Here is a 23329-nt window from a genome sequence, read left to right as displayed (position 1 = left end):
GTGTGGGGAGAACTTCAGGGTCATGACAAACACCATTCTTTCAAAGGGCCAGCAACTGTTCCCTTTGGAAGAGAAAAAAAAAACTCCTCTCTTTGGCTTCTGGCACTAACCAAAGGGTTTAGGCAGTGTGTTCCCAGGCCCTGGTCTGATCTGTGGGGCTGGAATTAGAAGATTTTTACTTTGTTTCTTCCCCATAGTGTCCTCACCAAAAGGAGTCTTCCCCCTGGGGTGATTACAAAGGGCAGGATTTTGCCTGTTAATGGGGAAATGTGCATCATAAGTATTTAACTTTAAATGAGCCTAATGGCCCTGGCCATGAGATAGAACAGAATAGCTGCAGAAGCACATTCCCTGGCCCCCTGCCTGGGTACTTCTGGCCAGAACTTGGTTGGCAAGTCTGGCCCATGAAAAGTATCTGCAGAAAATCAGACTATGGGGTCACGCTGTTCATGCCTGGGGAATGACATTCCCATCCTGGGAAGAACCTCTAGGACTTGCAGAGATAACGTGGCCAGCCAACAACATGGTCAGCTGCGTCAAGACACTGAAAAACCCTCCCTTACCCATGCCCAGAAAAATTCAATATGTGGAGTTTGACTGGAAAGCCAACTGTGAATATCTGTTGTCTTCTGGAATCATGCAATGTTGATGTGTGTTTTGCACCCAAATCCAGAAGGAACCACGATGACTAGTAAACCAGTGGCTTCAGCATCCTCTTAGCTTCTGCCTCTCGTTTTGACTGTAGTGGTATTCAGGTGGTAGAGCGGGGACAAGAAGTTTGCCTTTTTTATGAAAAAATAAATATCCAAGAGAAGATGAAGCTAAATGGAGAAATTGAAAAAAACGTCTTGGAGGAAAAGATCCGCTTCCTGAAACTGAAGATTGCCGAGAAGCAAAGACAGATTCACGTGACCCAGAAACTACTGCCAGTCAAGAGGTCCCTGGATGCCAATCTGGCAGTGCTCCAGATTCAGGTGGGAGAAGCGTTCATGACATACTTCCTTGGAGCATTTGTTTTTTTTTTTTTTTTTTTCTCCTTCATTGGTTTGTAGGTCATGTAAGTGCTTACATGTAAATCAAGCCATGCTACTTCTGGTACCTACGAGAACTCTTGAGTTAAATGTCTTGTCTGAAAATGCCTTTGAGGGGGGAGGGTATAGCTCGGTGGCAGAGTGTATGCCTAGCATGCACGAGGTCCTGGGTTCAACCCCCAGTACCTCCCTTAAAATAAATAAATAAACCGAATTATCTCCCCCTCCAAAAATAAAAATAAAAATGCCTTTGAGCACTGACTGCCCCAGGGCAGAATCTGTGCTTCAGGCAACTGGGCTATAGGTTGTCTTTTTTCACTGTGAAGTACTTTCTGCCTTTCTTGGAATTTAGACCCTCTCAATTGTCAACTCTAGCTCAGCCTTGCTCAAAACTTCAGTAATCCAGGCTTTCACTCTGCAAGCACGTTTTTAATGCTTGCTGGAAAGATCTTACAGACCATCTAGCTCTCTTAATTCTGGAACTCTTGACCTCTAGAGCCAAGATTGTTGCTTGTTGTTAACTGGCAATTGCATATAATTAGACTCCTTATTAACCCTTTAGTTTCTCTATAATTTAATAACTTGGCCTCTAACATGGCCTTTTTAAAAGTGGGACAAAGCCATAAAATAGCAAATAAATACAACTATGAATATAAAATGACTTTTTACATGTAATAATTGCACTTTTTTCTTAATGAAAATAGAAGTTAAACTAAAAATTTGTGGCCTAAACTTTTTTCCATCGACTCAATGTAGCAGAACCACATCTTAACCTGTAACGTGTTTCCTAAATGTCAGGTTTGCTTTCAGATTTTTTTTCTGATTATAAAATTAAGACATGCTCTGTTAATGAAGTTTTGAAAAATACAGAAATGTTAAAAAAGAAAATAAAACTCTATCCCCAAACTATAATCTCTATTAATATAAAAAGTCTGGGAAAAATCCTTCTGGTCTTTTTCTAGTTATACAAGTAAATGGTTTTCATTAGCTTATACTACAGGCAGTTTTGGGTTATGCCTTTTTTTTTTTTTTTTAACTTAATCACAGGGATTCACAGGGCTTTATGGAACTGGATGATGGGTCTACTTTCCTAATTTATGCCATTTGATTGTATATATGCCGTATAGGTGATAGGATCTTTCATTTTGTAGAAATAAGCCAAGGTTTTGATTCCAGTGTGTGCTTTTTAGCCATAAGCTCTTCCAGTCACTTCTTCAGTAAGTGTAGCCCTCAGTTAGGTGGATTGGCTGGAATGTCCCCTAGGCCTTCCCCAGGTCTCCCACGGAGCCTCCCCAGCATTCCTGCGGCTCTGACTCCTGCTTCCAACGAGTGGTTCATTCGAGGGATCCACTGGTCAGCTTGTGCACATGGTGCCTGGTCCACTTCTGGCCCAGATTCAGGACTGGCTCCTCCTTCCATCTACAGCCACGTGAGACCATTCACACAAGGCCTTTGTTTGTGAACTGACTTTATTGGAGAACTGGGGCACCAGTGTGAGGGGGTACATTAAAGAAATACAAAGAATTTCAAATTAAATATCAGACAGGTACGCCTTCAGAGTTCTGCAGGCTACCCCCACCACTGGGAACAGTCCCCCGCCGGTGTATTACCCCAGGCAGCATCCTACCCTAGCTCCATTTCACCGGCTAGTCTCTCTCTCACCCCCTCATCCCCCTTCCACCGCCTCACCATCCCTGATTGCCCGCCAGGCACCCCACACTTGTCTCACTCTATTTTACAGAAGAATTCACCTCTCTCCAGGTCTTTCCCGAAACACACTTTCAGGGCCATCTTTGTCCATGCTAAACCATCAGGATGCCCAACAGAACCAGAGGACTTTAAATTCAGTATGAACCACAACAGAAAAATTCACTCTGTATTATGGAAGCATTTTACTTGTGTTAATTGCAAATTAGTACTTCTATTCAATAGATTAAATTAGTTCTTCCTAAAAAATGTACATCTATACACTTGGCATTTCATTATGTAAAACCAGTTATGTATGAAATATGAATTCATTCCACCTAAGAGGAAACTGCTATGCATCAGTGATCGTACATCCTGCCTGGTGGGAGCCTTTACATTCTGACTGCATGTGACTCAACACAGGGACTGTCGTCAGTTACCTGTTCTACCAGTGTTAGTTCTAAGCTTGAGAACAGTTGAATAGAAAGTTTCCTATTATTCTTCAAACTGCACCCATTTATTTAATTGTCTACTCCGCACTAATCACGTGGGCCCTTTGAAGGACATGATGTGAAATGTCAAGTGTTGGACAAGCCATGTTTGTGCCCTGTCATGCAGCCGGATCCCTGTCATATCCTGTTATTTGTTATAGCTGCAGTGTTGTGTGTGTGTGTGTTTTCCCCAAGCTTCCCCTTTTTGTATCATTTTCAGGATTCTCTTAAGGTTTGCATTTTTTCAGTGGCTTGAAACAGTTTCTAATCGTCCAGCAGGCTAATCCAAGGATTATCATGAGTCATATTTTCCTGCAATATTTTACTTGTAATAATAGCTCCTTTTTAGGGATCTTGGAAGTCACGTGAACTCTTTTCAGACACAATAACACTATGTTATACAGAAAAAGGAAACAGTTTTTCCTCTAAGGCCCATGGGAAAATGAGATCAATCAATGCACCACTTTGATAAGAAGCACCATATTTTTGCTTCTTAATTTCCTAGTTAACAAAAGGAGACATTAAATGTTAATAATAAATACAATACACGCTCAATGACACATACATGGATATTTTAACTCCATATTAAGGACAATTAAGTGTGGAGAGAAAGGAAGAAAATAATTACTCTTGTCACCACTTGAAATTCTTTTTATTGGGAGGAGGACCATACATTTTAAAAGTTTAAATCCTCCCTGTATCCCTCTTGGACACACTGTAAAGTACTTTAAATATATTATTTCATTTAAAGGGTCAACCCTATGAGATTGGGACCTATTTTCCCATTTGATAGTTGGGGAAACTAAGGTTTAGAGAAGATAAATGATTTGCCTGAGATTATACAGATTTTCAGTAGAAAAGCTGAAAATGATGACTCTCGGTTTTCAGTGTGTTCTGCATCTCTCCCTATAAAACAACTGAGTGTGGCTGCCACTTTTACTTGGGAGTTTCTGTATTTCTTCATCCACCTCCAAAGTTTCATTGCATTAGCAAATACAGTTGATATATAAACCATTACATTGGGTGTTTAGCAAAAAAGGTACAAACAGTTCAGGCTATTCCTCACAGACTGTACACTGTGTTGAACTAGTAATTAAGAACTTTATTGTTCTTTGGGAAGCCACTAAAACTACTGCAGCAAAGGATGTTAAACTGGAGTCTAGTACATCGTGTACCTTGTATGTTGTCTACCTTGGCCCGTGTAATAGTGTGCAGTGAAGAGGTCACATCTGTACAGTCAGAGCTCTGCAACCACACAGCATCCCATGAGCACAACACAAACTGGGAAGTAATCAAAGGACTGGGTGTAAAATCAGCTTTTTCTTTGATGACCCAGAAGTCATTGCCTTGCCTCGCAGGGTCAGTTACAGGCATCTTCCTCACGGTACCATGAGTGAGCAGAATCATTGCTTAACCACAAGTCCCAGCTGATGGGGTCTTAAGAATTCCCTTCCACCTTTGCCTGGAAAGACCCTAAAGGCCCTGTGCTACGTGACTTTAAGATTTCCTGAGCAAAGTTAATGTTTTTTTCTTGTTTAATAGTTTTCACAGTGTACAGACAGAATAAAAGACCTGGAGAAACAGTTTATAAATCCTGAGGGTAAGAACAGAACGCGCTTCCTTCCAGGAAAGGATATGACCGAAGAAGAAATGATCAAAAAAATGGATGCGGTAAACGTCCTTTCTTAAAATAGCACCTATCCGCCCCTTGTTGACCAGTGTCACAGGCATCTGTGGTACTGTTTCAAGTTACGCAGATTTAGCCTCATTATGCTAGTCACTACTACAGTCCTTTCATTGTAATCTAGTCACAAAGCCTAAGCTTGACGGTAGAGCCTTGTCAAAAGGAACCACACCTGAGTGGTTTTAAGATACTCGCTGTTGTCGCACAGCCCACAGGAGAAGTGTGGGCATCTTGAACGGACTAATTCGTCTTCCCGATGGGAGCATATTGGAGGAACGGCAGCGGAAGATACATGGAGCTGAGAGAGCCGTTCCCTCCCAAGGGGAGGAGGACTGTCCCAGCTCTCTGGGGGGGTTGGGGCAGGGGAAGTCTTGACAGTCCAGCTCTAGAGACTTTCTAGACTTATCTTGGCAACTATGAAAGCAAGGTGTCTTTATGAAGGGGGAAAAATAGTGCTCTAATTAGGAAGATTTTGACTTGCATGACTTTTTTTTTATCCTATTGAAATTGTTTCCAACCATAGCTGGAACTACAGTTGGTCAAGAAGGAGGAGAAGCTGCTGGAGAAGGATTTCATCTATGAACAGGTTTCCCGGCTCACGGACAGGCTCTGCAGCAAAACTCAGGCCTGCAAGCAGGACACACTGCTCTTAGCCAAGAAGGTCCGTCCACGTCCCTGCCTCCTCCTTTCTACCCTTCCCCCTCTGTCACCTTCCATTTTCCACAGATGGCTTCATCTATTGAGAGAAGCCCTGGAGAGATTAGGTTTTATGACTAGGGAAATACAAAGAAGTAAAATTAAAAATGTAAAAATGACTCTTAGAGAATTGTCCACAATAAGTTTTAGTCTTGTTCTCCGAATGAATTCACTTTGTAGCGGGAAAACCTAAGCTTTTCAGTGACGGTATACACGTTTCATTCAACAGGGTACCTGCTCAAATACAACGGTTATTATCTTCATGTTTCATGTGCCACATTAAATCCTTTCTAGTTCCTTGTGAAGGGGGCCTCCCTTATCCAGGGGTCAGCAAGGGAACTGCCCTAATCCCGAAGTCAGCCGGAACCCAGCCATGAAGGGGACCATTAAAGAGAGCAGTCACACAACACCTGGCCTATTACACCCTGGGGTGGAGCCACCACTAGCCCCACTAGTGAGGAAAGGCTAGTCATGTGGAGCTTCTCATTTCATAAGCTTCAAATACTGGGACTACTGATCCTAACAGTCAGGCTGAGACTTCTAGAAGTGTAGGAGCAGCCAGCAGGAGGGAGGCTGGTGATTCAGACACAGCAGGACCTCACCCCATAGGGCGTCAGAGGGTCGGCTGCCCGCCGGGCCTCCCTCTGTGACAGCACAGGAACTTTAGTCGTCAGCAACAGTTACTGGAGCTGCTGTGCAAAAGGGAGAGGGACACACTGTCCACAGCATCCCGTGGGGGAGACAGTTAAGAAGACACCATATATAATGGTGACACCCACACCCCCAACTGTGGGCTCCTGATGACAGTGACTGCTCCTCATTCTTAATTTTCCCAATGCCTCATGTTGGGAAACTCTAGAAAAACATTTATTGGGTAAGTCTTGTTTTTAGAAACAGTTCTGGCACACTGAATAAATAGGAAATTATTGTAAATCTCAAGCCTTCTTGGCCATTCGTGTTTGGCGTTTACCTCCTGCTCTGACCACTTCCACTAACAGACTGATCGCTCCAGCAGCACTTGTGCAATACACAGCCTTACCTCATAAAATAAGAAATGCTAAGACTTTTTTAGACTCATGAACTAGGCCTGAATTAGCAAGTCCGAAGTTCTTTAAATGTTGCCTGCCTTCCTTTTGCAAAATGAATTTCCCTTTCTTTAGAGGAAGTCAGTTTGTGCTGGCTTACCCAAGCTGATGGCAGAGTCTCTCCAGAAGTCAACCCTAACGCCAGAGAAACGCAAGTGGTGGCCGCAGAGACCATTCTCACAGTGGGGACGGTTCCAGCATAACGGAGTCCTGTCCTTGTGATTTATCTCCCCTTTCCTTTGCCCACCTTCCTTGCTCTCTACCTGGCTCCCCCTCTGCCAACCCATTCCATTTAAAATAATCTTCTCATAGTAGGCAGAGCTTAGGTAGAAAGACATTCAGATCCCAGATCTGTGATTTACCAACACTAGCAAACGACCACAAAATGATACAGAAATGATCTTAAGCCTGAGTTTCCTGATCTGTGAAATGGGTGTGATATCAGCTAAAGGGGTTGCCAGCATTACAAAGTTGACCACAGTGGCCCGGCCCCTTGCAGGTGCTCCACAGGGTTGCACATCTCAAGTCTCTCATCTTTCCAAGCGAGCTTATGGCTCCTCTTACAAGTTTCCCAAATGAACAGAATATGGGAACTCTCAGCAAAGACTTAGAGAACCCAGAATAATACCATCTGTTTTTTTGATTTATGGAGGAGAAGGGAGGTTGGCTAGTTATACACACACTCACGTGTACAATGGCTGATTAATTAATAAAATTTAAAATAGAGATAATGATTGATTCATCATTGAAGCTTTGAATGGCAGTCATTTCTACTCAAAATATGCTTCCTGAAAGTTAGTGTCGTATAGACGAGTCATTAAAAATTTCTATTCCCTATTCCCTTAAAGAGACAAAGTTTGCACGGAATAACCAGTCATTATATTTTCAGACAGGTGAACAATGTTCTGTAAGCGATGTTTCTGTAAGCAAATGTACAGACCAGCAAATGCTCTATTAAGCAAAGAACATATTCTAAGGTCAGGTGTAGTTTTTGGAAGCTCATATTTGTGTCTCAATTTACCTTGGTTCAAAGGACTGAACAGTTAAAAGAGACTAAGAATTTATTCCTTCCTTTATTCAACAAATACTCAGTTTAAACTTTGCCTCTATGTTCTAAGCACTGGGAACATGATGAATAAAACATATAGTCCTTGTCCCTAAAAAGAGTATGTGTTTGTAGGATGACAGGTTATAACCAAATAACTAAGTATATATATACTATAAAGTCAGTAGTGAAAGGATATGAAGACAAAACAAGGCTAGGTAATAGGACAGTGGGTGCTGGCGGCTGGGAGGAGGCACCACTCACAGCCCCACCAGGGTGACAGCCACACTGAAAGGCCGTGCTGTGGGCCAGAGGCTTACAGGAACCACTAGTTCCAATTTTACTTCTTTTCTGTCTTTTAAAATCAATTTTTCCACTTAGTCTTACCTTTTAATTCTTTGATAACATATAGCTGATAAGAAAAGATAAGCACACATATTCGCACATACAACTAGAAACATTTCATTTCAAATTACTGGTCAGATTTATCCAGCTCAGCTCATGCTTGCTTATGAACTCATAAAGGTGCACCCCAGGAATTATGGTCAATAATATGAACACACTGAGGTGTGATAGTTTCCATCAAAAATCATTACAGATGCTGATTATCTTATTTAAGCAACGAATAATGAATATAATTCTGTCCTACCGGATTTTTCCCCCTCGGTAAGTGATAAACCAGTAACATGGCAAAATTAGGCTAGAACTTAAGACATCAAAAACACCCTTTCCCCTGTCCTTCACTGTCTCTTGAAAACAGAGACACTAAACCATTCCCCTCAATACATCCAGCAGCCCTCCATCTTCTTCAGGTCTCCGTGGAATGTACACACAGGCTAAGCCCTGAGCTTTTTAATTCTAGATGACTGGCTACCAGAAAAAGATCAAAGATGCCACTGAAAAAATGATGGCTCTTGTTGCTGAGCTGTCCATGAGGCAAGCTATGGCCATTGAACTCCAAAAGGAAGTCAAGGAGAAAGAAGACTTCATCCTTAACTGCAACTCCAGGATGGAAAAGGGTCTGCCGCTCAATAAAGAGATTGAGAGAGAATGGCTGAAAGTACTTCGAGATGAAGAAATGTACGCCCTGGCCATCGCTGAAAAGTCGCGGGTAAGCTATGGCCCCTATATCGCATTCATAAAGTGTGCAAAGAAGGGCTGTTTTCAGGGGTGTCGGTCCTCCCAAAACACAGAATAATTTCCATTCTACCACACACATAGTCCCAACAGTCACTAGAAAGAAGTTTTGCTTTCTTAAGATATTATGTAGGCAAGTCTAAGTACACTAGTTTCCAAGTGTCATTAATATTCCCTGGAAAACACCTGGCAGGCACCGAGTCCCACCTGACAATCTTACATCTGGGCTGAGGTTGTGAACACCAGGGCCTCCGACTGGTGTGACAGCGACCAGGCTGGCACTGTTTTATCCACAGGTCTCTAATCTCTGTCTTTGCAGCCCTACTCAGACCAGACCTCATTCTCCCAGGTCCATCTGCTGTGGCCAGCACAGCACATTACAGTTGTCACAGCCTCCTGCAGACTCTGCACCTGGTGCAGAAGCTGTGCTTAGGCTTCAGTGCCACCCTTCTTCTCCCACCACTGGCCTAAGTCTATCCCTGGCTCCATCCTGTCACTGACTCTACCTACACGCTGGGGGCCCAGTTCTTATTCCTACTCCCATGACTTTTCAATAGTCTTAGAATAGAATTAGGCAGCTCTTTCTAAGGAGACTGCATGGAGAAGACATCCCCCAAAGGATCCCTGTGCACCCCCTGACCCAAGAACAAGGTGCATTCTAAACACAAACTAGGAATTCCTGAACACAGAGTCTGATTTGTAATTCCCACACTGTCTGGAACTGTATTTTTGAGGGGATTCAGATTTTACCTGTGGTGTCCCAGCTGTCATTCACCTGTCTCCATTTTTCGAGTTCTTTTTAAGCTATAAAAGACTCCTCCATCTTCCAGCAGCACAGGCAGACTCCTGAGGCTCAGAGCAAGCTGCTGACCGCTTCTCTCCTCTGGTTCTGCTTTACTCCTTATCCCTTCCTTTGCACCATTCACTCACCAATGACCAACCAAAGGAAATAGATTGTCCTGCCTTTGTCAAAAACATGGTAATAATTAGTGCTTGATGAAAGATGCTGAGTTTGGAATACGGTGAATTTAGGCCCCACCAACCAGTTTACGATAAACCCTAAACCCCAGGAACAGGGTGATGCTTGAGCAACACTGGTCATTCCAATGAGATGCACGGTGCGCGCACGGGCGTGCTTGTTTGCCGGCTCCACCCTCATGCCCTCCTGTCCCTCTGGAGAGTGTTGGCAGCACAGCCTAAGGCTGCTCAGACACAGCTGTGTCTGTTGGGCCCTGAGAACAGAGTGACTTTACCAGAGTTTTCAAAATCTGAAAAGGATAAATCATTCTTTGCAGGAGCTCTTGGAAGCAGAAAATCGCCAGCTGCCCAACGGTGTTTACACAACTGCAGAGCCGCGTCCAACTGCCTACATCCCAGAGGCAGAGGCCACTCTTCCTCTGCCGAAACCGTATGGCGCTTTGGCTCCTTTTAAGCCCAGTGAACCTGGGGCCAACATGAGGCACATAAGGAAACCCGTTATAAAACCAATTGAAATCTGAATATGGGAACCAATCCAGGTTCCTCAAGGAGACACTTCAAGCAGGCTTCTTCGTATGCACAGCTGGAAGATGTCAGCAAAATAGCCCTAAATTACAGACAAACTCGATATCCACAGTTACCCAACAGAGAACAACATGCTTCCTTCTTTCATATTCATCAATTTCTTTCTTTTTCATTCTATCTATCGATGACCTTTCAGAAATACATAGTAAGACTGAGTGCTCAAAAAATGCAATAAAAATAAATACCTTTTCAACAAAGTACAGAAATCAGCAGAGTGGTGTTTGTTTTTTAAAGCAAAAAAAAAAAAAAAAAAAAAAGCAAATCCTGTTTAACATATTCATTTTGAAGAGAAAAAAGTGATTGAAAAGAAAAATATCCAAGTAACACAGGGGCATAACTCACTTTGTTAAATAAAGTTACATTAGAAGTTGATGCCAGGAAATCTGAATTGAGTAAATAGCAGTAGGGAAGCTTTTTTTAAGTAATGTTATGGTGATTCTTTTTATCAATAATCCTTTTGTGCAAAAATAATTATGCCCTAATTCGTCTTTCTTATAAATCTAGATTTTTCACAATATTATATGCAAATTAACGTGTGATTAAGTTTCGATACCAGATTTTTCAAACCTTCAATGAAAATACTTAAAACTGCATGTGAACGAGTTGAAAATAAGACTAGTTCCACTTATTTCATCACTCTATTTTTACTGCATTTCACCCAAGTATATTTTCCTAATCTTACTTATTTTCTCCTAGGAAAATACACAAGTAGATTTGAAACCTGTGGTTTTACATTCATTAATATGCTCAAACTATTGTTATTTCATATTGTTATGTTACGAATTTTATTTCACAACTCTGGCAGTGAGAAATATCACATTCTTTAATTTTGCTAAATCAAACAAAATCTGTTCCAAGCCCCCATCATGATAGACTGGAGGGAAATTAAACCTCATTCTCAGTCTGCAAGTCCTGAATCTAACCTGATGGCTTTGCGAAGTCATTAAAAAGCAGTTCCTTGGGCGTGCCCGTGACAGGTACCACTGTATAAACTGTGTGGTCAATGCAAGGAAACGTGGCACGCTTACACACAGTTCCCTTGTTGTAAGAATCAGTAATCACATTAGGGATTCGAAAAGTAAACACGTAGGAAGTTTAGCACTATGAGAAGGAAAAATAATTTTTAAAAATCACAAAGGGATGGGTGCTTAAATATTACAATGTGCGCTCGTGGTCCAGAGGGCAAGGGTGCCACTGTGTGCTGGAATGACCAGGGATCACAGTCAGTGCAACTTTTTATCTGGCCTTAAGCATAAATGAGATTTTAAGAGTGCAGAGGGGATTCCAGGTAGGGGAAAGAGCCTAAGCAAGGACTGGAGGTGAGAAGACAGCAGCTGTGTGCAAGGCCCGGCGAGTCAGCCTGGTTGCAACAGGCTGCTCGTACTGGAGAATTGTATTTCAACACCAGGACTTGGGAGATCTTGAATGTAAAGGAGTTTGGATTGTATCCTGTAATAAATGGCAAGTTACTGAAGAGTTATGAGCCAAGAGGTGACAGGATCAAATGAGTGTTTATCTCAGATATGCATCAGATGAATTAGACTTCAGAAAGCAACTGAAACAACCCAGGTGTGAAAAGCAAAGCATAGGGAATGAAAAACAATGACCTTATCAAGAGGAAAAACCAGTGCTGCACTGCTGTTGTGGCTTCAAGATTTTGAGCCTCAGTGACCATGAAATACTTGCCCCAAAAGGGAAATTCTTTAGAATAAGACAATTTTTAGAATACAATGATGGTTTTAGAAAAGTTAAATTATTATACCCCTAGTGGTATTTATAATCATTAGAATTTCACAAGTTCACTAAGGGAAACAGTATGAAGAGAGAAAAGCAAAGGGTTATGGGCTGACCTCAGGCAGCAACTGTATTTATGGTCAGAACAAAGTCACTGTAGAAGAGAGAAGTGAAAAAGGAAATGTGGGAGAACTCACTAGGTGTCATGGGGGACTTTGGGGAACATGCTCATGGACTCCTGAATCTTGGCTGGAATAAAAAGGCTACCTTCAAAGAATAAAGGAGTCAAGCTGAAACTATCAGCTTTTTTTTTTTTTTAATGACAGGACATTACCAAATCAAACTTTTATAATATAAAAATAACTTTACAATATTAAATAGAGTTCCATCTGAACCATCACAAAGGCAACTCCTACTCTATGTATGTGCAAAGTGTTGTATGTCACAAATCTTTCTATCCTGGAACTAGCAGGCTTGACTTAGTCCAAATTCAGTTTTTTAAAAAGTTTCCTCCTTCCGAATAGAGTTTTTAAGCAACATTTAATTTTTCTGCTTGTCATATGTTATTTTCAATGACACATCTAGTTTTTGTTTGTCTAAGCACTGTTCCTACATTTTTAAAGAATATTTAATTTCAGAGTACAATAGAAACTAGCTTTTGGCCTCTAAAGCCACGAGGAAGATAAGCCACTAAGAAGAGGATCATTTATGCCACTGGTTGGCCCCTTGGACAGGCTGTCATTTCTCTATACTTGACCGCTTACCTGCTGGTCGAAAAAGGATGAAGCATAATCCAGCTCCGAGTGAGCAAGTACCAAACTGAAAATCAGAGACTCAACAATGCATTCTGATTTCGATTACCAGTTTATGATAGTGCTAAAGAATTCTCAACAGGAGTAGAGCTAATGAGCAACATTAAAATACTGGAAGCTCATAGAATTTCATTTTCTCTTTTATAAGCCTAAAAGCATTGTGGTGTGTTTCAGAGCCGCTTCCTCTACAAATTTTGCATCGACGTTGTCATGTCCTTCAAAAGCATACAGAGCTGAAAAGAAAGGGAGAGGGAAGAGTTATGATGAAGCCACAGAACATTTATAACATTGTGCCCACACCTCATTGAGTTCATAATTATTTCATATTTTAGTAAAACACATTGTTCTGAGAATGTGTTGTTAAAATGTACTCAACCTGAGCACCGCGAAAGGCCATTCACACCAACCAAATGGGTTTTTAACCTCAATCCTTTTAGAACTTGAAAGGTGTTTTATTCCTTTGGTAATTTACTCTGGGTAGTAAAATTGTGTATTGCTAATCAAAACCAATTGCAATAAGATCCTACTTATCAGTAAGGGATATTTTGGCAAGAAAAGGGTACACAGAAGTGAGCAGGAGCTGATGGGAGTGAGGGGAAAAACAGGAAAACCCTGAAAGCAGAGGACTGACTGACCTGGATTGGAGGACTCGACATCTGTCAGTATTTCAATGAAGTAGTTCAGAGGCAGAAACTCTAAACTGAAAGATGACTTGTCCATCACAGAACTCCGAGGCTAAAAGAGAAAAACCACTCTGGTATCAGTTGATTCTCCAAAACAAGCACAGACTTAAAGTGATGAGAACGACCATTGCTGCCCATATGGGTAAGTTGAAATGGCTGGTGAAGAGACTCCAAAAAACGTTTGGTGGGGCTGTGCTCCACACGGACTCACCTGTTTGCTATAGTCTTGAAGCAGTCGCTTTACATGGTTCCGGGAAATAATGTTAGAACTCATAGGATGATCCCAAAGTCGACAGATCTTCTGACCAATACGCTGTTTTAGCAAATTGAAAAATATTTAGAGGAGGGTTTTTAGGGCAGTGAAAATACTCTGTATGATACTACAATGAGGTATCTCCTTATACATTTGTCCAAACTCACAGAATGAACAACACCAAGACTGAGCCCTAATGTGAACTAAGGACTTCGGGTAATTGTGATGTGTCGGTGTAGGTTCATCCACTGTAACAAATGGACCACTCTGGTGGGGGTTGTTAATAATGGGGGAGACTCTGCATGTGTGGGGGGCAAGGGGGGTTGTGTGAGAAATCTCTGTACGTTCCACTAAAAAATTAAGTCAATAATAACAAGATGGAAAAATACAGAGAGGAGAATATAGCTCACACAGCATTAATTTATCTCATATCTGCTCATAATTTTAAAAGATTTATTCCAAAGCAGGTAGTTAGTCTAGAGGACAGTCTCTGTATGGTTAATGGCCCTTGGAGAAAGGCCATTATTTCCTATGAGGTATGCTTCTGAATTTTGCATAAATGTTCCTTTAAATGCAACTTTCCCTGAGGAAAGTATTTTATGCATTGATGTTGCCAAACTCTTTCTGAAACGCAGTTCATCTGCTACCTTCAGAACTGGGTATCTGTATGCCAACCCTAATGATATGTTGATAGGAAGCTAAAGCTTGTTGGCATGTACTCTGCCAGCATCTTGCCCAGAAAATTTTAATTCCCTAAGAGTATAAGGCAAAAAAAAATCAAATTTAGAGATGAAAGTAAATGTTCAGAGACATTCCCCAGAGAGAGCTAGCCATGGAAAATATGCTTTGTTTTCTATTCTTGCCTTTGTTTCACTAAGCCTATGAGGGCGAGAGGGTGTTACAAAGCACGACGATTAGGTCCAGAAAGGCAACAGACATCCCTTTGTGGAAGGATCATGCCAGAGATACAAGCGCTCGAGGTATGTAAAAAGCACAGAGCCGGCCCCGGCTCTCAGGGCCAGGAGGTCTGCAGAATCAGAGGCTCTGAAGACCGTGCCATCAAATCTCTTAATTTCACAGCATTTCTGACTCAGAGATCTAATATCCCTCACAAAACAAGGAGTGCCCTTTCCCTCGTGTTTCTCATTTTTCCTTCAGCTGGGGAATGTTTTCCTGCCGTGGTGGAAACAACAGTGGGAGGAAATGCAGTTCCAGAACCTTCTGACCTGACCTGTGTTTAAATTTCTTATCAGTTTAAACGCTAAAAGCACATGTTTCCCCTCTGCCTCCCCTCAGACTCACAGATGTAAATATTAGAGCGGTTTCCTAAGAGGAGAAAGCGGCTAAACGTTCTAGGCGGGCTGTGCCAAGGCAGCACAGGCCAGAGCGCGAGCCCGCGCTGGGCCCGCGGGAGCAGCCGCAGCAGATGGACAGGGTTTCTTGGAAACGGCCGAAGAGTGAACCGATTCAGCTGACTTTAGCCCAAAGCCAGTAAATGCTCTTCTTGCAAGAGGAAAGTGAAGGAGGTAAGGGCCAAGGCTTAGAGAGTAAAATGCACTTCAGGATTACCGGAGGAAGCCGCACGATGATGCTGAATTTTAGTTTTTCGTTTTTCTCTGTATTGTCCAGGTCTACAAGAAAGTTAGAAACTGGTAACATTTTCAAATAAGCTTTCCAAATAAAGCAAAACAAACAGGAAAAAAAAAATCCCAGAACTCTTCATTCTGACACCTGAGCAAGCTCTTACTTCAGTGGTTCATTCTGATAACACATGTCCCAACCTTGGATTTCAAGCCAAGCCTAACAATGCTGCGAAAATATGAGTTTATTTCTCTCTGAATAAAGAAAAACAAAGGATTTCTTGATGAAGTTGCTTCTGTATACCGTGGAACATGATTCCGTATTAGGCTTCCAGTCATAAAGCAATTTTACTTTGTGTTAAAACAGTTAAAACAGAAGGCATCTTGAGGAATGGCAAATAATTCAATATATATTAACAAAATTCATCTATAAAATATACCACAAGTGAATAATTTAGCTGAGAGTCATTACGCTACAGACCTTATTTAAAGTTCAAGTCTCACTTTGAGAGGACAGAGTTAATCAGCTGAAAGGAAGCCATTTCATGACATTTTCTTGAGAAATAAGCCTTCAGTCTCCTCTCCTCAAGTGCCCTCATGTACAGAAAAGGAATCTAATAGCTGTGTGTGGACTGGGAAGCCCTCGGGGGCCTCCTGCAGGGCTAAAGCACTTTGGCCCAAAAGATGGTTACAGGAAATGAACTGGTCTCAGCAATTACCAGCTGTGTAGTTGTGGAGCCCACTGCAAAATGCAAATGAGAAGCCCCTGTTCAGATGTTAAGAATATTAAGATTCAATGCAGAGCATTAAACTGTGTGTGGGGCCCTTCTGAGGGCAGCAGGGACCAGGGTGGCCACACAGCTCGCACACCCACAAAGGCAGCCCTGGCGGTGCTCGGACTGGAACAAGCCCTCTGGAAAACTCTGAGCCCCTTACCTTTCATGAGCCTCGTGACAGCTGTTTCCGTGAGAAGCAACACTCCGTTGTCAATGTAATGCAGCAGGTTATGCAAAGGGAGGCAGTGGACACCAAGGATGGTGTGCAGAGTGTGAAAACCTAGGACGAGAGACCCAGGAGGGTAAACATGGTCAGAGACCAGGGGGAATGGATCTTGCCATGGCGATAAAGTACTCAGCTCAGTGCCTGGTGCCTAGAGTCCAATAAATGCTCCTTGAAGACAAAGTCTAAGGTCCCTTCTTTGTATTATCACAACTAAGTACTCTGCTGGGTATGTAGTCAGTTCCCAATAAGCATGTATTCTCTCCACCTTGTAAGCCTTCCTGGGCAAAAAGAGTGCAAGGCCTGCTGGATGAAAAATGGTTTAATAGGTTTGTAATTCTACGGTTAAATGGCAAAATAGACAAATTAACAGAAGAGCTTCAAACTCTAAATGCCCACGCTGATGGATGGGGACCATTTTGCTGAAGGAGAAAAGATTTGAACCAGAAGGGGACAGTTTATATGACTAAGCTCTGGGTATGCCCTAGAGAAAGGCTTTTGGAGCCTCCTTGGACTAAATCACAGAAAAGAAGAACTAAAATGATATGGTCTGATAGCAAATCCCTAGGAGTTCGGTAGAAAGGTCCTCTCTCAAACTGAAGTCTCATGGACATGGCTACCCAAACTCTCACAGAGCAGGGCTCTAACAACACTCAACACTAAGCGGTGAAAGCCATATCTGTGGGAGAGAAAAACATATCAGGAGAGACTCAAAAGAGCCCCCTTAAATACTATTCAGCCATAAAAAAAAGAATGAGACCAAAACATTGTGCTGTGCACCAGAAATTGACACAACATTGTAAACTGACTATACTTCAATAAAAAAATTAAAAACAAAAGTCTGATACATTAAAATAAGAATGAAATAATACCATTTGCAGTAACATGAATTCATATTAAGTGAATTAAGTCAGACAGAGAAAGACAAATATCATATGATATCATTTATATGTAGAATCCAAAAAAAAAGATACAAATTTTATTTACAAACCAGAAACAGACTCACAGACATAGAAAACAATGTCACCAAAGGGGAAAGAGGGGAAGGGATTAAACTGGGAGTTTGGAATTAACAGATAAGCACTACTCTATACAAAACAGATAAACAAGGACCTACTATGTAGCACAGGGAACTATATTCAATTTCTTGTAATACGCTACAATGGAAAATAATCTGAAAATATATGTGTATGTATATGTATAACTGAATCACTTTGCTGTACACCTGAAGCTAACACTGGAAATCAACCACACTTCAATAAAAAAAATAAATAAAATAAAATATAAAAAGAATAACCCCCTTAGAAAAGATGGCATGGGGGAGGAGCTCTGAAGGACAAATGCCATTCCTGAGAGTGGAAGTGACATGAGAGGACATACAGACTGGAGACAGCACAAAAAGCCAGGTCCAGCCCAAGGAGACAGAGGCTGGAATCGCGCTGTGCTGCTTCCTAGCTGAACGTGACGAAGCCTTTCTGAGCCTCTGTTTCTTTGTCCGTAACGTGGAATCCCCGGTACCTTTCCCGCAGGGCTGCTCTGAGAGCCAGAGCTAGGTCTCTGGGGAGCCTCGCACATGGTACAGCACCGATGACCAGCACCGATGACCAGCGGGTGCTGAGGCCTCTAGTCCACGCCCCGACCCACCTGGTCCTCGTACAACACCAGGAGGCGGGAACCACCTAATGCCCAGTTTATAAATGGGGAACCCGAGGTTTGCAGGAGCTAAGAAATCTGCCCAGGATCATATAAATAGAAAGTAGCAGAGCTGAAACCTGGACGCAGGCTGTGGGATTTTAGCCTCGGCTTTTAGCCATAACATCATCCAGCCTCGATAACTGGTGTTAATGGGACAATATGAAGAGAGGCCCAAAGGTGAGACCGTACGGGGCACGTTCGGGAAAGATCAAATGATCCAGCTGAGTTGGAACAGGCATGCAAAAGGAACGGGGGGAGGTAAGGTTGGAAAGGTTAATTTATTCAACAAACCCCTTCTGCCCACCAGGCAAGGGGCTGGGTGGACCACAATGAGAAAACCCTTTTCACGAGTGCCTCTCCCATCCACCTTCCAGTCTGATGGGGAGACTGATGATCAAATAATCACAAAATAAATATACATTTTAAAAATATGACTGAGAGAGGTGATTAGATAGGCTTACTGACCCTGACTGGCTTCCAACAAGTGGAAGTGAGTGCCAGGCTAATGAAAGGCAGGACATTTCTCGTATCCCACAACTGGCTCCTTAATTCCAAGGACACAGTCCTGCCACAGGACGATCTATGTCCCACAGCTGCTTCCATTAACTCCAAGGACACATCCCAGTATCTCTTTATTTGTTCCCGCCGAAGTTTCTGTTTTCAGGACTGAGCTTAGAGGGAAGAGCTTGAAACAGGAAGTAATTAGCCCCACCACCAGAATGAGGATAATGACGCCAGAGCCTTCCAATAAAAGACCCTGCAGCTCGATCAGAAACTGGAGCTGTCTCCAGTGGCTATCAGGCTGAATGCTCCCCACTGGATTGTTTTCTCTTCTCTCTCTGAGTGATAAAAGCAGTTCTTTTGTCACTTTGTCCCTCTGCCTCTATTGAGAACCCTCTCTCAGTCGGCAGGCAAGAACCCACATGTTTGGGGGGACTTGCCCAGCTACTTGGTGAACTTTCCAATTTGGGGGTCCCTCTCTCCTCTAACATGACCAGTTCTGCGAGGGCAAATTCCAGGGTGCTCTGAATGTATGTGACAGGGATTGAATGCTGAATGACAGCAAGGATTTACTGTCTAGTAAACTTTGAGGGGGCACTAAAGCTTTTCAGCAGGATGGTTAGGAGATTTGAGTTTTGCTTTTGAAATATTAACATGGCAACAGGCAGAGAAAGGACTGGAGTGACAGTCAGGAGGCTACTGCTGCATGAACCTGTGCAAGAGGGAGTGAGGACACCGACAGTGACAGCGGGAAGGGGTCTCAGGGTCACGGTGACGGGTACCAGCTTGGAAATTGATTGGACGTGGGTGGGGAATGACGAAGACTCACAACCTGATCTTGGGAGCCTCCATGACAAAGATATGATGGCCAAAGAGCAGGGACTTGGATTCAGAGAAGTCACAGAGTTTTCCCTCTCTCTCTCTCTGAGCACATGAATCATGAGCAGTGGGGGACTTGGGTCCTTTGTCTTGGCAACATCACAGGTCAGATAAAGTTCAGACTCTGCCCACAAGCAGATGTTAATGGGCTGACAACGAGATGAGTCTAACTGCTCTGATTCCAAAAAGTGATTTTACTAGCTAATTAACAACATGTGAATTTTCAAATAGATTTGGACAGTCTTCCCAAGATTAAAAAAAAAGTTATGAAATTATTTCTGAAGAAGAGTTTATAAAAGGCTGTTGATCCTATAAAAATTTTCTGGATTCAAAACTCTCTAGCCTTGTGTCCATGTCCTAAAGATCCCTGATGACTCTCATCCTCTGTCCCTAGGGCACAGTCCCAAATTCAACAGCCCAGTCTTGGTCTCCTCGCCACATGTCAGCTCTAAGCAACAGAGCAAACTGGCTAAAAGTGGGCATCAGTTCTGAAAGGGAGAACTTTTCCAGCCAACCCTAGTCCTCATCCTCCAGGGCTCCTGGCCTTCTCCAGCCAGGAAGGGGAACATGGATCCTCTTAAACTGCAAATGCTCTAAACCATGATGTCCTTTTTGTGGTTCTCATTCCCTTTCAAGCTACGAGTTTCTGCCATTTAGAACACAGACAGTTCTCTCTAGCCCAGGGGGCCTGAAAAGTAAGCCTACTTACTTCTGCACACACAAAAGACCTGTGTCTATACAAACATACACACACAATCCACGGCACTTCATGTTAGGGAAACAAACATGTAAGAGAAACGGGGAAAAAGGATCTGTTCTTCTGTACTTGATCCATGGACACAAGCCGTTAACTCTTACTCACAGTAATTCTCAGTCACTATGGGTAACATTTTTCTGTGTTTTCCCTTTTATCCATCCCTGTGAAGGAATGCAGTGTTCTGTAGAATGTGGATGTTTTTGTGATCTCTCAGATACGCTATTGTCCTCAGTGAGTCAGTTTCATTTACTTACCAAATGAGCTTGGATATCTATGGTGAACAAATCTGAAAGTGTCAATCCATTTCTCTACCAGGTATTTGTGTTAATTTGTGTTAATTAAGAATTTAAGCCAGAAATCTATATGTAATTTTCATGAAACCCCTTCAGTCTTTCTAGAGGACACCTCACAATGCATATTCCATTGGGATCATAAAGCCACCCATTGTCCTCATGAAAGGTCACTTTCAAATCCCTGCAAAGTCACAGGTCCTTTTGTATCTCCACTACAAGCACGTCTTGTAAGATCAGGTGTGTGGATAGAGAAAGCACGATCTGATACAGGTTCCAGACTGTATCAAATATATCACAAACACAGAGAAGCTGAGATGTGCTGTGGGGATTTTCTGGACTCATGAATAACCAATGTTTCATCATCAACTAATTCAACTAGAATATAAAATTCAAGAGGCAGCACAGAATAGCAGTTTGAAGCACAGATTTTAGAGCCAGAGTCCCTAGATTTGAGTATTGGCTCTGATACTAAATAGCTCTGTGATTTCAGGTAAGTTACTTAACCTTTCTGTGCCTCAACTTCACCATCTATAAAATGGGAATAATAGTAAGTGGAACCATATGAAAGTGCCATCTTTCTTGGTCAAGAACTGGTGAATGTTGACAATTTAATGTGGTTCAATTTAAGTTCTTATCACTTAGCACTGTTATGAAAATGAAATGTGCTAATTTATGTAAAGTACTTAGAACAGTATCTGGCACAAAATTGGTCCCATATACATGTCAGATTAAAATGAATAAACAAAGGAACAAATTAATGATGGATAGATGGATGGATATGAATGAATAAATTAAATAAAACTGGCTAATACATATTATGTAGTGATAGCTATTACAAAGCTTAACACTCATTAGAACTTAAACATAATAAACATGAGGCAGACAGTTTATAGCAAACAGGAGCTTATTTGTTTCTTATAATGAATACTGATTTATGTGCATATCTTCCCAATTAGACTTTTGTTAATTTTTGGAATGGCTCTAATTTCTAGATCAGTACCAGGCATGTAATTATTCAACAAATGTTTGTTGATTGAATAAACTATCGATTAAATGAATGATTGCAGACACATGCACAAAGGGTGTTTTGAGGCATGATTTGGTCCTGTTTCAAAATCCTAAGGGAAATGTTTAGTTTCCAAGGAACACATAAGAATCAACTCAATTTCTGACACCCAGCCAGACCTATTTCCTTCTGAGTGTTAACCTTCTTGACCAGATAAACTAGACCTAGAGACATCAGAGAAAGATCTCCCTGAATCAACTCCACTGGTCCAAAATATCCTAGAAAGCTGCATGGGGACCAGCCTAGGCTCCCCAGAGTTGGTGACGATCTATAGTTTAGTTTAATACTCAGAGGAGATCTGGTCAGCAGAGACCAAACTCAGACCCATCTCACGATGACACCAGACACACAATTTCTCAGACTCAGGGGGTCTTATCTTTAAACTTATAATGTACCAAAGTCCGGGGACTAAGTGGAGAAGAAAGAACAAATTTATTACAACAAACTCCAAAAAAGCCGAGACTTACCAGGAGGAAGAGGTAAAAACAAACTTCTAGTAGCTTCCAAAATCCTGGTCATGATGTGAAAGACAGCAAATTCAGCAGCACTGGCCCTCCTATTGCTGGGTCAAAGAGCAAAGCAGCACGTCAGCAGAGCAGCTCATCTCTAAAAGCCCACTTGTGTGAGCAGTGGCTCTGAGTGCCTCACCCAGATGGGATTCAAGCTGACTGTGCAAGACTGTGCCCTATAGAAAGCTTCATAAATATGATGGTGACCACCAGCCTAATGCCTAGAATCTAACTAGACAGTAGGCACATAAACGATACATTGCATTAACTTAAATTCCCCTTCTTGGCAGGACTGAGCTCATGGGTCCCTCTTCTCCTCATCCACCATATGCCAAGGAAAGAAGACGGGGGAAGTGCCAGGGGCGTAACTTTAAAGGCTGAGTACAGAGCTAGGATAGATGCTGGGAGGGCTGGTGAGAGTTACTTTCAATTGGTAAGTTTCAAAAAGACTTTGCTAAAGCAGGCAGTGGTCAGAGTTGTTTCAACTCTTTGTACACCAAGATAAAATAGAGCAAGAAATACTTGCGTACAAGTGGAGGACCCAGGGATGAAGATTATGTTTCCTCCAACTGGCTTCCAGTATTTGGCAAATAAGATCCAGCTGGAAGGTAAAGATAGTCTGTTAACCTCTGTTCATACCCTTTCCCTCAGGGGCCCCTAAACTCTCCTTCCATAGCTCTGGCGGGCAGGCACGTTAGGGCAGCTGGCATTCAGGCTGTGCCTAGACATAGAACCAGGCTTTCTGAGGTTAACTGTGAAGCACAAAATGGAAAGACTGAAAATGCGCATCAGGGTCTAACAGAGCACCCTCTGTCACTGAGGGCACTGACGCAGCTGAGCTTCCCCACCGCTAACTGGCCCCACCACTCACAAGCACGGGCTCTCAATCAGGGGCCCTTGTCCATCAGAGAAGGTCAAGTGCAACAGGGTTTGCCCTAGGACTGTTATGTGGCAAGGGTGACAGAGCCAACAGCTGACAGAAGAAAGGCGATTATGAATAGAATGGAGGTCCTGAGCATGGGCTGTGAAGTAAAACTTGTTCCAAATCCAGGTTCTACATTTTATCAGTTTGTCAGCAATAGGGCAGTCTCCGAGGAGCTGTCAGAGCCACAAACTCATGCATGCACACGGAGGCAAAGGACGGGGGGCA

The 23329-nt window shown here is 42.4% G+C and overlaps 2 protein-coding genes across 8 annotated transcripts in view; one reads left to right on the top strand and one right to left on the bottom strand.

Annotated features, from left to right (window-relative positions):
• The window catches only part of CCDC146 (coiled-coil domain containing 146), a 105254-nt gene extending 94205 nt beyond the window's left edge, over positions 1 to 11049 (top strand). Inside the window, exons 15-19 of one of the 2 annotated variants that reach the window (XM_010946655.3) lie at positions 746 to 974; positions 4751 to 4879; positions 5416 to 5553; positions 8581 to 8829; positions 10151 to 11049. In XM_010946655.3, coding sequence (XP_010944957.2) covers positions 746 to 974; positions 4751 to 4879; positions 5416 to 5553; positions 8581 to 8829; positions 10151 to 10354 — 949 coding nt within the window. In that variant the 3' untranslated portion in view covers positions 10355 to 11049. Of the gene's footprint in view, positions 1 to 745; positions 975 to 4750; positions 5394 to 5415; positions 5554 to 8580; positions 8830 to 10150 lie in introns of those variants that run through there. The other variant, XM_074367592.1, reaches the window with a different exon arrangement.
• Positions 11050 to 12443: 1394 nt separating this feature from the next.
• GSAP (gamma-secretase activating protein) overlaps positions 12444 to 23329 on the bottom strand; it is a 188478-nt gene continuing 177592 nt past the window's right edge. For all 6 annotated transcript variants that reach the window (XM_045510477.2, XM_045510478.2, XM_074367593.1 and 3 more), the window contains 7 exons: positions 22710 to 22780; positions 22138 to 22232; positions 16417 to 16536; positions 15470 to 15531; positions 13859 to 13960; positions 13600 to 13699; positions 12444 to 13197 (listed from right to left, as the gene is read on the bottom strand). In XM_045510477.2, the coding sequence (XP_045366433.2) occupies positions 13106 to 13197; positions 13600 to 13699; positions 13859 to 13960; positions 15470 to 15531; positions 16417 to 16536; positions 22138 to 22232; positions 22710 to 22780 (642 nt within the window). In that variant the 3' untranslated portion in view covers positions 12444 to 13105. The remainder of the gene's footprint in view (positions 13198 to 13599; positions 13700 to 13858; positions 13961 to 15469; positions 15532 to 16416; positions 16537 to 22137; positions 22233 to 22709; positions 22781 to 23329) is intronic.

The sequence above is a fragment of the Camelus bactrianus genome, chromosome 7 (assembly GCF_048773025.1).
Source record: "Camelus bactrianus isolate YW-2024 breed Bactrian camel chromosome 7, ASM4877302v1, whole genome shotgun sequence".
Taxonomy (NCBI): domain Eukaryota; kingdom Metazoa; phylum Chordata; class Mammalia; order Artiodactyla; family Camelidae; genus Camelus; species Camelus bactrianus.
This window is presented reverse-complemented; position numbering and strand designations above follow the sequence as displayed.